This window comes from Aptenodytes forsteri, unplaced genomic scaffold (genome assembly GCF_000699145.1).
Source record: "Aptenodytes forsteri isolate BGI_AS27 unplaced genomic scaffold, ASM69914v1 Scaffold109, whole genome shotgun sequence".
Classification (NCBI taxonomy): domain Eukaryota; kingdom Metazoa; phylum Chordata; class Aves; order Sphenisciformes; family Spheniscidae; genus Aptenodytes; species Aptenodytes forsteri.
In genome coordinates, this window is record NW_008794431.1 from 1362436 (window position 1) to 1375736 (window position 13301).

Sequence of the window (13301 nt, forward strand, 5' to 3'; positions counted from 1 at the left end):
CGGGGATCCCAGACCTGCCGGCCCAGGGCCCTGCCCGCTCGCCACTGGGGCGAGGAGAGGGGCAAGGACCCCGAGTTCCTGGAGGAGAGGGGTGGCCGGGGCAGCTTGGAAAACCCCCGGAGCCCCCAGGCGCGGGGTTAGCCCTGCATCCGGACGACGAGTTCGGCATTGAAAACGAAACCCAGCCGTGCATGTCCGAAACGGGTGGGGATTGCTCCTGGTGCCAGCGACGGGCAGCGACTTCGGACCTTCGAGTCCTACCTTTCTCCCTCCCACCGCCAACGTACGGAAGAGCTGTCCCCAGTTTGTGCCTACGTATTCCCAGAAGCAGCCTCATCTTTGTCATTTTTCTGTCCTAGAAAAAAGATGTCTCGAAGCCAGAGTATCTCTACTGCAGTTACCCCATTTTTTATGGGTGTCGTTTTAAGTATGGAGGACTGAAACTCTACAAAACATACTCACAGGCTGGAAAAGCTCCATAAGTATTTATTTGCTTCTAAAAATGACATCTCAATTTCACACAGCAATATGACATCTTTCTGACACAGCATGTGACACTGCGCTGCACAATTTTGTTCCACTGGAGAGATGAAAAATAAATGCTAAACCACTAAACTAGACTTGCATCCCTGTCAAGAGTTTTGATTATCTCTCCGTTTGTTACTGTTTCAATGGTCTACTTCACAACTAGAATTTTCCTAGTGAGGATGGCTGATGCCATTTCCCTCTAAAACCTCCAGAAGCAAGAGGAACCACTGTTAAATTGTTTATAACACAACTACTATTTATTAGTACAAGCAATTAACCATCTCATTTTCCTTGCTAGTACTGGGATCAGAAAGGCAAACCGGGTCCAGTCCCATCTGCAGGAGCCAGGGAGGCAAATCCCAACTCGGGTTTCTCCTCTGCTCTTTCAATCCCTGTTACAAAACCAGTTCTCGGTGATTCAAAGGATTGCAGCATCCCACTGCTACAGCACCACCTGAGGCTAACTCCTGACTGAAAAGAAACCTTGGGCCAAGAGATTATATGCAAATACTCTTGTGTAGCTATGCAACATTACTAAGCCAGGCCCAGAAGAAATTGTGCAACCTTGCAGCAGGGGGACAAGCCATCACTGCAGAAGTGCTGGCACGTCTCACATCTCAGCGGGATAAATCAGCCCGTACACAGCTTTGTGCTGCCACTGCAGTGTTGTTTCTGGCAACCAAGCCAGCTGGTTTCAAGCTACAGTCAGGGACGCAGATGTGTGTAGACATTCATGATAGCAACAAGAAAAGTGCCAATGGACTTTTTATTTGCTTTGTCAAGAGTAAGACTGTTACGAGTTGGAGATGAGATCGTAAGCAGGAGAAGCCAAACTCTTAACGTATTTCACAAAAGTCTTGTCTGCGTGCTCCAGTGTCATACTGATTGCCCAGTCTGCAAGTATGAACAAAATTCACTCACGTCAGATTAGCCACAAACTTGCCTGAGCGTATCCCCCCCAGTCATCTACTGTCACTGTAGCAACCTTGGAATCGGTGTTGTCCGAGTCTTTCCAATTCCTGGCCTGTGGATCACATCTGACTTTTTATCAGCTAAAAAAATGTTTGTACTCACTCAAGGAACTAAGGGGTTTGTGTGAAAATTAATGGTTGTGGAGAAATGTTAGGAATGCTGCTAGCCTTACTTTCTATGAAACCAAACATTTAAATAAAGGCCTAATAAATGCTTTCTTGAGTCCCTAAGTTACCAATATTCCACAAGGTTTGGTTTCTCTTTCCTTTCCCTATTGAAAATTATTACCTCAGAAATAAAAATGAGTCTCCTCATTTATGTACGCTGTAAGATTTATCCTCAATACTGAGAAGATTCCTCAGCCGTTTTAAATTTCCTCAAGAAATAATGCGTCAAGTGTTCTAAGTCTCTAGGCGCTTGGGTCTCCACATGTTTAGGCTGTGTTTTGGCTTAAGATGCTGCCAACTAGACTATAGTCTTCTCAATGTTGTTTGAGGGATGGGACAGAGAGAAAAGTGAGTTGCTGTATTTCTGAATGCCAATTTAAAAAAAAAAAACAAAATCCACACGTAAACTCCTTTGCTGTCTTGACTTGTGCTTTAAAATACCATGAAAACACATCAACAGGCTAGAAACAGGTTTTCCTTTTACTGTGGTTCCTGTAGAAGCTGTAGCAGGCTGATACGTACACATACTTACAATGGGCTCTGCTGACAGGCTAGGGAAACTGCTGTTACTGAAATATATTCAAGTACATGCCATAATTTAAAATTCAAGATGTGTAACATTTAGTATGGCTAAAACAGAAACATTGAGAATTTTAAACAAGAGGCAAGTATTTTCTTGGATTCATTTCATTCAAGAAATGAAAACAGTGCTCTTTAGTTCCCTGAAAACAAATTATTTAATTTAGTACATGCTTAGTCACAAAAACATGCAAATAATTTCTTAAAAGTATTGTTTGTATAACATTTAAACTAAAAATATGCCATGCAAACAATGAGAATTCTTACCATGAACGCTACCAGCAAAATAGATGTTCACTCACTATTTTAACCAGTTCCTGAACTCTGAAACATCGAGATTAAAAATGTCCTTGATTTTGTCATAAAGAACTAGCATTAAGGCTCCTCCTGTTCCACGAAGGATGTTGGGGAATGCTCCATGGAAGAAAGCATTAAGCCCTTCTTGCTTGTGTATTTTCAGAAAGCAGTCATCAGTTCCTTTCTATTGACGTTCAGTCTCCCTGCTCTGCACACAAATAAGGACAAATCATTATGGCACTGCACTGAGAAAGAAACTTAGATGCCCAGCAAAATTTGTCTTTCTTTACTAAAGAACACTAAGGAACTTTTTCCTAATGTTTCACTTACTGCAAAGGAGTGATCTTTTAACTAATAAATATTTATCTGATGTAATGCTCTGTTAGCTGGTTCCAACAGCTAAATTTAGAAAGGCTGTGATCCTTCTTCTGATGCTTCTTTTAAGCTTTACTGGACAAGTAGAAGGCTTAGGAATTAAATGAGGTCACTCCAGTCCTAAGGGTGCTCTGAATTGCTTCAATGCTATTAAAACTTCCACAGCTCATTTTTTTTCCTTCTCTAGTACCACTGAAATATTTTTATACCAAGTAGATTTCAGTTCATTAGTAATCAATAGAGTCCTCTAAAAAGTGTGAAGGTCTTGACTAGCACGGTTACGTAAAAACATAGGCTAAGAAGGAGTGCAGTCCAGTTTTCATCTAGCCCACCTTGTTTCTGAGCATTAATTTGCTGGATAAATGAAAACAAAGCAAAAAGGAGGATTTGTTAGTTAGAAACCTCAGCACCATGTTCACTCAAACTTGCTTCAAGTGCTTACAGGTGAAGGAAAGAAAGGATGACAAGCAGTGAATGTTCACATGCACACATATGACCGTTCCTGTACAAGTCAGAGCTCAAGCACTGAACTCTCCCTTCAGCTTTTTCCAGGTGCAGTATGACTAAAAATCATGCCAACTCCTTTAAGTTTTGAAAATTTCAACAGCGTAGTAGAGACAGCCCAGAGGAATGTTATGTAGCCGTTCTCTGCACAGCAGAACACTTGGGGAATACTCTCGCCCGCTGTGGAACTCGGCATAATGACGACAGCAAATCTCTCCGATACTCTGAGTAACACCACAGCTCTGACAAAGGGTTTTTTGCAGATGTGCTTGGTGAACTGTCAAACAATTCCTGTTTTGGAACTGCAGTCTCTTCAGGAGTTGAGGACTATTAGGAACTGACACTGTTTTTTGTCTTCACTAGCAAAAAACAAGTACACTATTTTTTGGAGAGTTTAATCCAAAATCCCTATCTTAGTGTGAAATCCTACTGGAAAGAAGACACTATTTTTTTTACTTAATGTTGAATATTTGACTTAAATTAGCTACATCTTAAGTCAAATCCACCTGCAATATCAAGGTAAGGTTCTAGACTCTCTATAATGGCAGAAAGATAATCTTGCCTTCTTTAGGCCTTTGTGATATACTCTGCAGCGAATAAAGTGACGTTTGAATTTTCTGATGAAGACAGTGTTACATTTTGTTACCTCTTCTGTTAGGAATAAAGCTATGGGATCACTATAAATTTCCTGAGCATAATAAATGCAGGAAACACATCTATGATAAATATTCACATAAGTCAATATAAATAAGCATAGTAATGTGGCTGAAAAGCATTTAAAATATTTTGGTTTGAATCTACATGAATATATACAAATGAAAGGATATTTGGTAATGGTTATTACTGCTTAGCTGACAGAAATCAGCTTTGCTGAAAGCAGGAACTGTACTGTGCTCATTATTTCAGAAAGTTATCCCATCTGGCAAATATAATTTAACTGAAGAATTAAAAGGTGCTACATTTAATTCAGGGCTTCCTCTTGGATCAGAATAAGCATCATGATAATAAATTGATAAAAATCGTACTAATCAGCTTTATTTGTACCTGAAGCTTCAAAACTGCATGAATGAAACAAGGACACCACATGAAATATATTTATAAGTCCACAACATATATACATCCTCTCCTTCTCATCCTCTTTTGTGCTAGTAAAGGCATTACCTTATTTCATATGATTATAATTTATGTTTTTAATAGCCTTGATACTATTCTCTATCCTAGTGGTAAGTTAATTACCAGAAATACAGGCAATTTTTTGGTAAAGCCTCAAAAAGCACAGTACTTACAAATAAAGACAGCATTAACTATAGGCCTACTGCTGATTAAGCAGATAAAGCAGAATCTGAAGGCAGTGAAATCATATTTAGTCTGAAAGGAGGAAGTCAGTAGTGCTAATGGTGTTTGCCCACTGTAAGCTTCAAGGATTTCTGTTATTTAGGAAAGATTACCAGAGGTATGCAGGCATTACGTAAGAATCTAAGTATCTCCTAGGATTTTTTGAAAGCACCTAAGCGAGTTCTATGCCAACATTTATTCTAATTTTCTTTTGACTTTCTGGAGTATGGAGAGAAAAGAAGATACTCCTGAAACAAAACGTAGAGACGCTTCTTTGGAACTAAAAACTCCTTTCTATTATCAGATGGCAAAACTTCCTCAGGGATGCAGGGAACAAGGTCCTGATTTTTCAAGAGCATTTTTGTGGTTTTTTATTTCATGTTTGAGGATGATCGTCATAGCAAGAATTTATATTAGCAGTATATTGTTGTACTAGCAACAAGATCCAACATTAACTGCTAATAACACACTATCATACCCATCACAGGCTGAGAAATAATTCTCAGCTTGTACTGAGCTTTGAAGATTACTGATTCTACCTCACACCTGAAGAACAGCTGTCTGCCACAAAGATTATTTCTCTAACTGCATTAGCTGGGCTAATAAAGGATATTATTCTACCCACAAACATGTCTTACTCCAAATATCTGGCTTCTGAGTAGGAAAAAGAAAACAGATCCTGTCTTTCTACTAAACACTCTCACCAAGCCGTGAACTGAACATACTTTTACCAGACTCCCACAATACTATTATTGAATTTTTCTTCTTGTCTTTATGGAGATGTTTCCACTTTTTTTCTGAATAGAGTCTGGCGTGCTGTAAGGGTATACAGCACTTCAATTAGCACATCAAACTTCAAAAATCTAGTAAGTAATTTTCAGAAAAGGATTGCAAGCTAGACCGTACCTGCTTCATCATGTGTCTCCTGACAGTGTCCAAAGGGTAAGACAGCATTCCTGAGCAAGTAGTCACAACTTGAGCAATGAAAAAGGAAAGAATGAATGGAGTTTGTTTTGGATTTGGCAATAATCCCTGCAAAATAAAAATGGAAGCCCCTACAAATTCTGTAAAATGTATGTCAAATCCAGCAGATATCAAGTATAATTTTGATCATTTGGTTGTTAATCCTACTGTAAAATGACTTGGCTCTTCAGTAATTGAAGAGGATAGATCTCAAATCTATTGAGGACAAATAACTGTAGAGACAAAAGCTGTAACTAACACCCTCGTTAGTTCATAATAAATATCTAAAATATCATGATAGACTTAAAATGTGTGCATTTTTGTTTGTAAAAGCTACCTTAATGGTGTGAGAACATCCAAAATAGGAGGCTCAGTATACAATGATTCCCTGTGCTGAAACAGCAAAACCCTGGTATAGGCCAGGAAGTCCATCTGTCTTTGCAATTTTAATAATACAGTCACCAAGCCCCTGGAACTGTCACTCGGCAGCACCTAATACGAAAGAAAATTGTGCACACATTGTTATGCTTTACGGAAGCCCTACTCTTTAGTACAAACTGCTCTGCATGACTGAAACATTTATAACATTACCAAAATTATATGAAAAACACAGTAGATCCTGTTTCCTCCGCTTATGAACTTAGGAACGAAGCATGAAGAAGAAATGGAGAGACATGGATGGATGGATGGATGAAGACAGTTTATTCAAACAGATAGTGGTATCCAGTTGCTGAAACACTTTCAGGTCAAATAACTACCGTTCCAATTTTGTCCTCATTCAGCAGAATGCTTATGTATGAATTCTCTTACCCTCTCTCTGAAAAGAACTTTTTCTATGTAATACCATGCTTTCACTTCCTCCCCACACATTCATACTCAAATTTATTAGAAGTGTTACTCGTTTCAGCTTTTCCCTATAGTGGAACACTAGCCACAAGCTGTGACAAAAGTTAAAAAATCCACCTTTTCTATCTGTAGATTCTTCATGTTTCCACATTCCACAGGTAACTACACCCAAGCTCTTAGGATTCTCTACAGGTGAAAACACAGCAAGCAATAAACCCATCTTTGAAGGAAGAATGTCAAACTGTACACCTTCTTATACTGAAGGTATCATGAAAGTATTAATTCGGCCCAAGTACAGGGCACAGAAAGCACTAGGTAGAGTCAAGCAGCCAATTCCTGGGACAACCCTGCACAGCACAGACAGTAATTAGAGTTAACTTGTCCCATTGCAGGCAAATCAGGAAAGCCAACAACAATACAGAAAGCAGAGATTTCTTTCTCGCTGCTGCGAAGCCTTCCAGACACTGTTTTCAGGAAATTAGTTTTATCTATTTGAATGAATGAAACGTACATCTAGAGACATATACTACCCCAAATCTTTGCTGAAAATCTTCAGTTGATGTTCTTGGTATAGAACAAGGATGGTCATTAGCTCTTTAAATGACACCCTGTAAAACCATAGGTTAGCAAAAATTAAACTCCTCTAGTTTCTGGCATCCAAAGTTGGCAAAATTCAGTTAAACTTTTCCATACAGAATCTAAAAATAACTTTGAGAAAATAACATAGCTTTGAGAGCTATGCTATAACACTATTTCCAGAGAATCCTTTCACTCACCTTCATCCTCTCCTTTTCAATAAAGATCTTACATTTCTTAATACTTTTGTTTGTCATTGTGCAATGGTAAATTTTTAAGTAATAGAAAAAATTCTAATACTGTTGAATATTGGTCTACCTCTAAAATGAAGTTAATATAAACAATCTGAGGCACATCAGATAAAACTGGAACTGCCATTTAAGAGATTGCACTACCTTTCCCAGTATCAGCAGCTCAACAAGTTCGTGCGAAGTCTAGTGGGTACACTACACACATGGATGTTGCTCCTGCTGCTCAGCCAGAAAGCCAGATTTGCAAAAAACCACTTCCTGAACCAAAACACAAAAATTGCTGTATGCAGTTATGAAAATACAGTATCACAATACTATAATACTGACCTTTGTTGTAGATACTAAATGAAACGTCAAAGCATGAAGAGTAAGATCTATCTAAAACATTGTATTATTTACAAAATAATAAAGAAACATGGCAGTCTCAGAGTAAGACCTATTTATATACCTGATATTTCAAAATTTCTACTTGTAAAGATTCCCTGGCTATTCTTACATTTATTAAAAACTATTTATAAGTCATTTCCTTTTTCAGCTTCTGAATTATATGGTGCTCTTGTGACCCCGATAGCAGATAATGTCTTTCTCATCTATAATCATCCAGTCCTCCGTAACAATCGGCCTGTGGATCTCCCCGATACAACAATTGTGCATCAACTCTCCATGATGGGGGAATGGGGAAACAAAAATCAATGTACTTACTTTCACTCTGGCCCATACTGTTTACCAAATAAGAAAAAGCTAATCACAGTAGAAGGAACATTTTGCATAACATTTTTAGGCGGTGATATCTGACATAGCTCTGTTGCCTTAAACGGCATCACAGGTACATCTTGTGTAGTAAATGCAGACCATGTAGACATACCCCAAATCACTTTCTATTTGCTGATTCAGTAACTGCAACACTGTAGCTGTAGTAGTATGGAGTCCAGCATAGCTTAACTGCCCTAATATTATTTATTAGTTGTACAGAAGGCTTTGCAACCTGCTGTAGCTCATGTTGCTGCATAAACTGTTGCTAGTAGCAAGCAGGAGAGGTGGCAGCTGCAATCTGAAGATGCTTGACTGTGCCAGTATTACCTTCAATACCAAGTGTCTGGCACGTAGATACAGCCTGTCTTCTTTAACAGAAGCTCTTTCGCACTTTACAATCTAAAGGTTTTAGTAATTTTTTTTTTTAAAGATAATTCAGCTAAGCAAAAACTAATGCATGTAACCATATTGTCTTCCCCATTTCCTATTCCTGCACAAAACATGTAAGAAAGGATCCAAAGACTCTGAGCTTCAACAATGGATATGCTACTCTGCTAAATACTATACTTCTAAAGAAATTAATCTTGAGTGCTATTCATGGAATGTTTCTAAAATTTGGGTCACAAGCTCATACACATGTAAGCCATCTGGAAACACTTCCAGGGGACGGAAAGGAGATTTGAAGAACTATAAACACAGTGTTATTTACATCATGCATGTTTTACTTTTTCCACCGTAAGAAAGGAAAGAAAACAGCACCCTTAAACTCTTTACATACAAAATTACTGTAATTGAAAAAGGACTGCTTAAGAATTTGCATGCAATACAAGGAGATTAATCATACTTTAATGACTGACAGCATTCCTCCTGGTCAGCACCACCAGAAAAGCCTGTGGCAAGAAAAGTTTCTGGCACTGCAGTAAAAAACTGTCAACAAGAGAAAGCACAGAACATTGGATTGTTGTTTAAATTATCAAAACCTAACCAAAGAAATCCTGAAACAGATAACCTAAGACAGACACAAATAAAGCCGATTTTCCAGCTATTTTCACATTTCTCCAGATAAGAAGACCTTATTTTCCGTTCTGCTGATACGAATGAATTTTATGTAATTTGTCAAATGCCAATATCAACATTTCACATTCCAAGACCAAGATTTCTTGTAATTAATTCCATGGGTGTAGACCTCTGTCTTTCAAGAATCCATCCAAGTTAAGGGACTTTTCCCAAGTACACAGAATTGCAAGGTAAGGCAGCATAGCCCAAAAGTTTAATTGCCTTTTTGAGCTATAACCTAAAACTGCTCCTTTTCTGGCGCATTGTACAAAACTAAGTTTTTAAAATGCTTTAACTGTTGATAAGTACGTTTCTAGCTTTACATGTAGCAAGAAGTCAGTTTTCAGTGTGAAGCATTACTTATCCATGGCAGTAATATGCACTTTACTATCTGTAAGTTTTTTCTGACACTTACATACTAATGAGTATCAAGAAAATAATGTGAAAAAAATTAAAATGAGAGACTCCTGCTTGAGGGACATAACCCAAGAACTTCACGCATTAGAATAAAAGCAGCTGTAATTTCATGAGTCAAATTACAAACATAAAGGTTTTTGAGACTAGACTACACGTTAATGCAATATTAACTGTGAGACTGTAATTGGGGTTTTTGACAAAGCCCAGAAACATAGGTGTCGGAGTCCAAGATTTTTAATATCCATCTTAATACTTGCATCAATTAACTCCAAAATAATTACATGTGGACATGTAATTTTCCTGGACAAAACTTTGAAAATTCTGACTGCAGTTGTAAGTAGTTATTTACATGCACCTCAAAGTCATTAATCATTAAAGATCAAAACCAGATTTCATTACCTTCAACTGTAAGCTACGCAGTAAGCCATGCTCGCTCTTCCTCTTATTATAAAATAAGCTCATTACAAAATCTTATCAATATAGCACCACTAATTACCAACCATGCTGAGAGAAAGAATTGCACACAGCTCTTGACCAGATCTAGTGTGTTTCTTAAACAGAACTAATATGCAAGAGATTATTTACCTGTTTTTCTTTATCCACTTTGGACATGAAAATCTATTTGTATTTGTCCTTAAAAGCAAAGTTTAGAACCTGTGTTGGGAAATACCATATAACATTTGCCAAAATGCCATGCCAAAAGCTGAAAATCCTACAGAAAAAGAAATGGATCTTTAAAATAACATTTCCAAAGTTTATACTACACCAAGTATATTATACAATATTCCTCCTATTGTTTCTACTTTGGTATGAGCTGTAACAAAGGCCAAAAATGTTCTTTTTCAGGTCCTTTGTTTTTCAGGCATTTGGTATTGGAAATCTGGATTTATTCTGACACTTACCAAAAGATGTATGCATTCAGTGTTAGCACAAGAAAATCTAAAACTGCAAGTGAAACATCAATAATGCTGAGAAATAGGTAAGATTTTCAACTTCCTTACTTCAGACATTTCTAAGACTAGGGATATCTATGTAAACTGCAGTCCAGAAACTGCAGAATAGAAGAATATTTCACAGAACTGTGTAGAAATTGTTTTCCTGAAGTAGTCTGCCTATGCATTTCCACTTCCATAGGGGGTGCTCACACTCCATATTAAGCAATGACGAACGGTTTATGCAAGTATCAGAAACTTGATAGAGCTTTTGTAATTATATTCTTCTAAATTAAAGAAAGGATCCCTTTGAACACTAAGATAAATGCATAAGAAGCTAAATAGAGCTTAGGAGGTACTGCAGGAGAAAATCTTATGTGGATTATGAGAAAAAAAATGTATGTGAGGATGTTCACAGACATTGGACTGGCTGGCCATGTTACGACTTTGCTAAGCGGTGACAACAGTCATCTCTGTAATGCATAGCCATGCTCTTCATTCAGACTTCTTGATTTTCTTGTGTTACCGTGGATGAAGGCAAAGACTCCTTAAAGACAAAGAAAACTCAAAACTGGGTTTTCATTTCTTGTTTTGATCATGCTTTCCTATACATTAACATGAGGATGCCAAATAAATGCTGCTTTTGTAAAACTATCACAAGGAAAACGTTAAGGGTATTTTACGCTGCCCACAAATACCAATGAGCATGACTTTGCCACTACCAAATAAACCAAAAAATCCTGCGGGGACATACCCAGCAGTAACCCCCTCCTCACCACCTCCTCCGCCATACTCCTTTGAATGCCCACAGCCCACAATAGATGCTCCATCGCTTCAAAGGTGTTTCTAAAAGCTTTTGTTTTTACAAGGTTTGGGAGAGAGAGGGCAAGGCGCGGGGACGGGAGAGAGGCCCAGGGGAGGAGGCGGCCGGGGATCCCTACCTTGCTCCCTGGGGATGCACATGAAGCAGTCCAGCATGCCCTCGTACTGCTCCTCCACCCGGATCTGCTTGGACAAGGCCTGCACTTGCAGCAACAGCTCTGCCCGCTCAATGGGCACCACCGGTCCTTCCCAAAGGAGATGGGGTCATAGAGGTCCTTGCCCTGCGGGGCCGCCATGGCACACAGCACTGCCCCGGCCACCCCCCTGCCATTTCTGCTTCTTCCCAAAAAGCACGCAGCTGGCGAGCACCTAACTGGCTTCTTTTTCCTCAAAAGTTAAAAGTTGATGGTCTCAGGGTACCCAGGAGCTGAGCCGCCTCCACCCTCCACCGTTACCGGCTGCGAAGGGCAGCTGGGCCCGGAAACCGCGCCATTTCCTTCTACTACATGGATCCTTGCCAGGGAGTGCCACTCTCCCTGAGCTGCAGGCAGCAAGCTTTCCAGAGACCCCAGGAACTTTCCAGAAGCTTCTGTCAGCTGTGGGAACTGGCCCCTCTCCCCCGACCAGGAACTAGAGAATAAAAAAACCCAGGTAACAAAGGGTAGTTGTTGATCGTATTGAATTATGAGTTGTTAAACATTATTAACATGACAAGTTATATGTTATATGACATATAACATATATATGACAAGTAAATGAATTTTAGTCATGTTATTTATACCCATTCCCTTGCAGGTCAGAAGTACCAATTCCTTCTAGATTGCTGATAGCGTTTTTTTTTTTAAATTGCTTTACCTCCCCTACATCTCCTGACTTTATGACTAATGAAGGCATGAAACACCGTATTTGTTCAGTCAAAATGTTTTAATTGTTGATGGTTTTATGCTAACTTTTGTTTCTTGCATTCCCTTGACATGAGTAATTTTAACCCTGATACTCCATTGATTTGTTGTACACATTGCTAAGTTTTTATAAGCAATAATTTAAAGGCAAAAGAAATTAATTTCTTTTGAGCCTTAATACTACCGTTTTAACTCCTTTAGTAGCTTCTCCATATCTATTCCTTTTAACATTAATTCTATGCACCGATTCACAGCTATAATCTTCCTGATAATTACAAAGCTACACGATTTGTATCAAAGATACCTGATAAAAATCTGTGTTCTGTAGGAAATGAAATCCTATCATCCTTTGGGCTCTTTTTAAACATACTCTTAAAAATCTGCAAAATACAGTCTCTGCTTAGTTGGCTAACAAAGTAACCAATAAAAATCTCCTTAAGTGTAGTATCAACACAATTAATGCAAATTTTGCAACATTTTGTTGCTGAACTACACTGCTTTGAGTATAAAAGATGCCCTTAATTCCATTTAAGATACAGTTCTTGTGAAGGAGCAAGCCAATCTAAATAGCTGATTGGTACTGAAGGAGTCCCACCTTCCTTCAGTTCTTCTTTTCTCCACACACATTTACATATTCACAGTTTCTTCTGCATTGACTCAGTTGTGCGTTTGGCCCAGCTGAGTCAACTGAGTTTAACCTGCTACACTGGCCGCAGAGTAACCTAGGTCTGACTAAACACAAGGATCTAGATAAAAATTAGCTGTTCTCTTTTTAAAGCATTGAAGTATCTTCTTTTTCAGCATTCAAACCATATAGCCCAGCCTTTAGAAGACTGAGACAAGAGACAAACATCAGCAAAATTACCCTTTTCCATACAGATACACACTTATGTCCTGGTTTTGGCTGGGGTAGAGTTAATTTTCTTCCTAATAGCTGATATAGTGCTGTGTTTTGGATTTAGGATGAGAATAATGTTGATAACACACTGATGTTTTAGTTGTGGCTCAGTAGTGCTTATGCTAGTC

At 38.6% G+C, this 13301-nt stretch overlaps 2 protein-coding genes across 2 annotated transcripts in view; both read right to left on the bottom strand.

Moving 5' to 3' along the window:
• Positions 1-337, bottom strand: part of HSPA4L (heat shock protein family A (Hsp70) member 4 like) — a 28326-nt gene extending 27989 nt beyond the window's left edge. Inside the window, exon 1 of the mRNA XM_009289497.2 lies at positions 15-337. Coding sequence (XP_009287772.2) covers positions 15-337 — 323 coding nt within the window. The remainder of the gene's footprint in view (positions 1-14) is intronic.
• Positions 338-2547: 2210 nt separating this feature from the next.
• Positions 2548-12488, bottom strand: SLC25A31 (solute carrier family 25 member 31). The gene is given in 10 exon segments (XM_019474686.1): positions 2548-2751; positions 5664-5789; positions 6058-6212; positions 7538-7625; positions 7627-7651; positions 8991-9073; positions 10205-10331; positions 11480-11618; positions 11816-12003; positions 12460-12488. Coding segments are annotated over 10 exon segments (1164 nt in total).
• Positions 12489-13301: the final 813 nt, after the last annotated feature.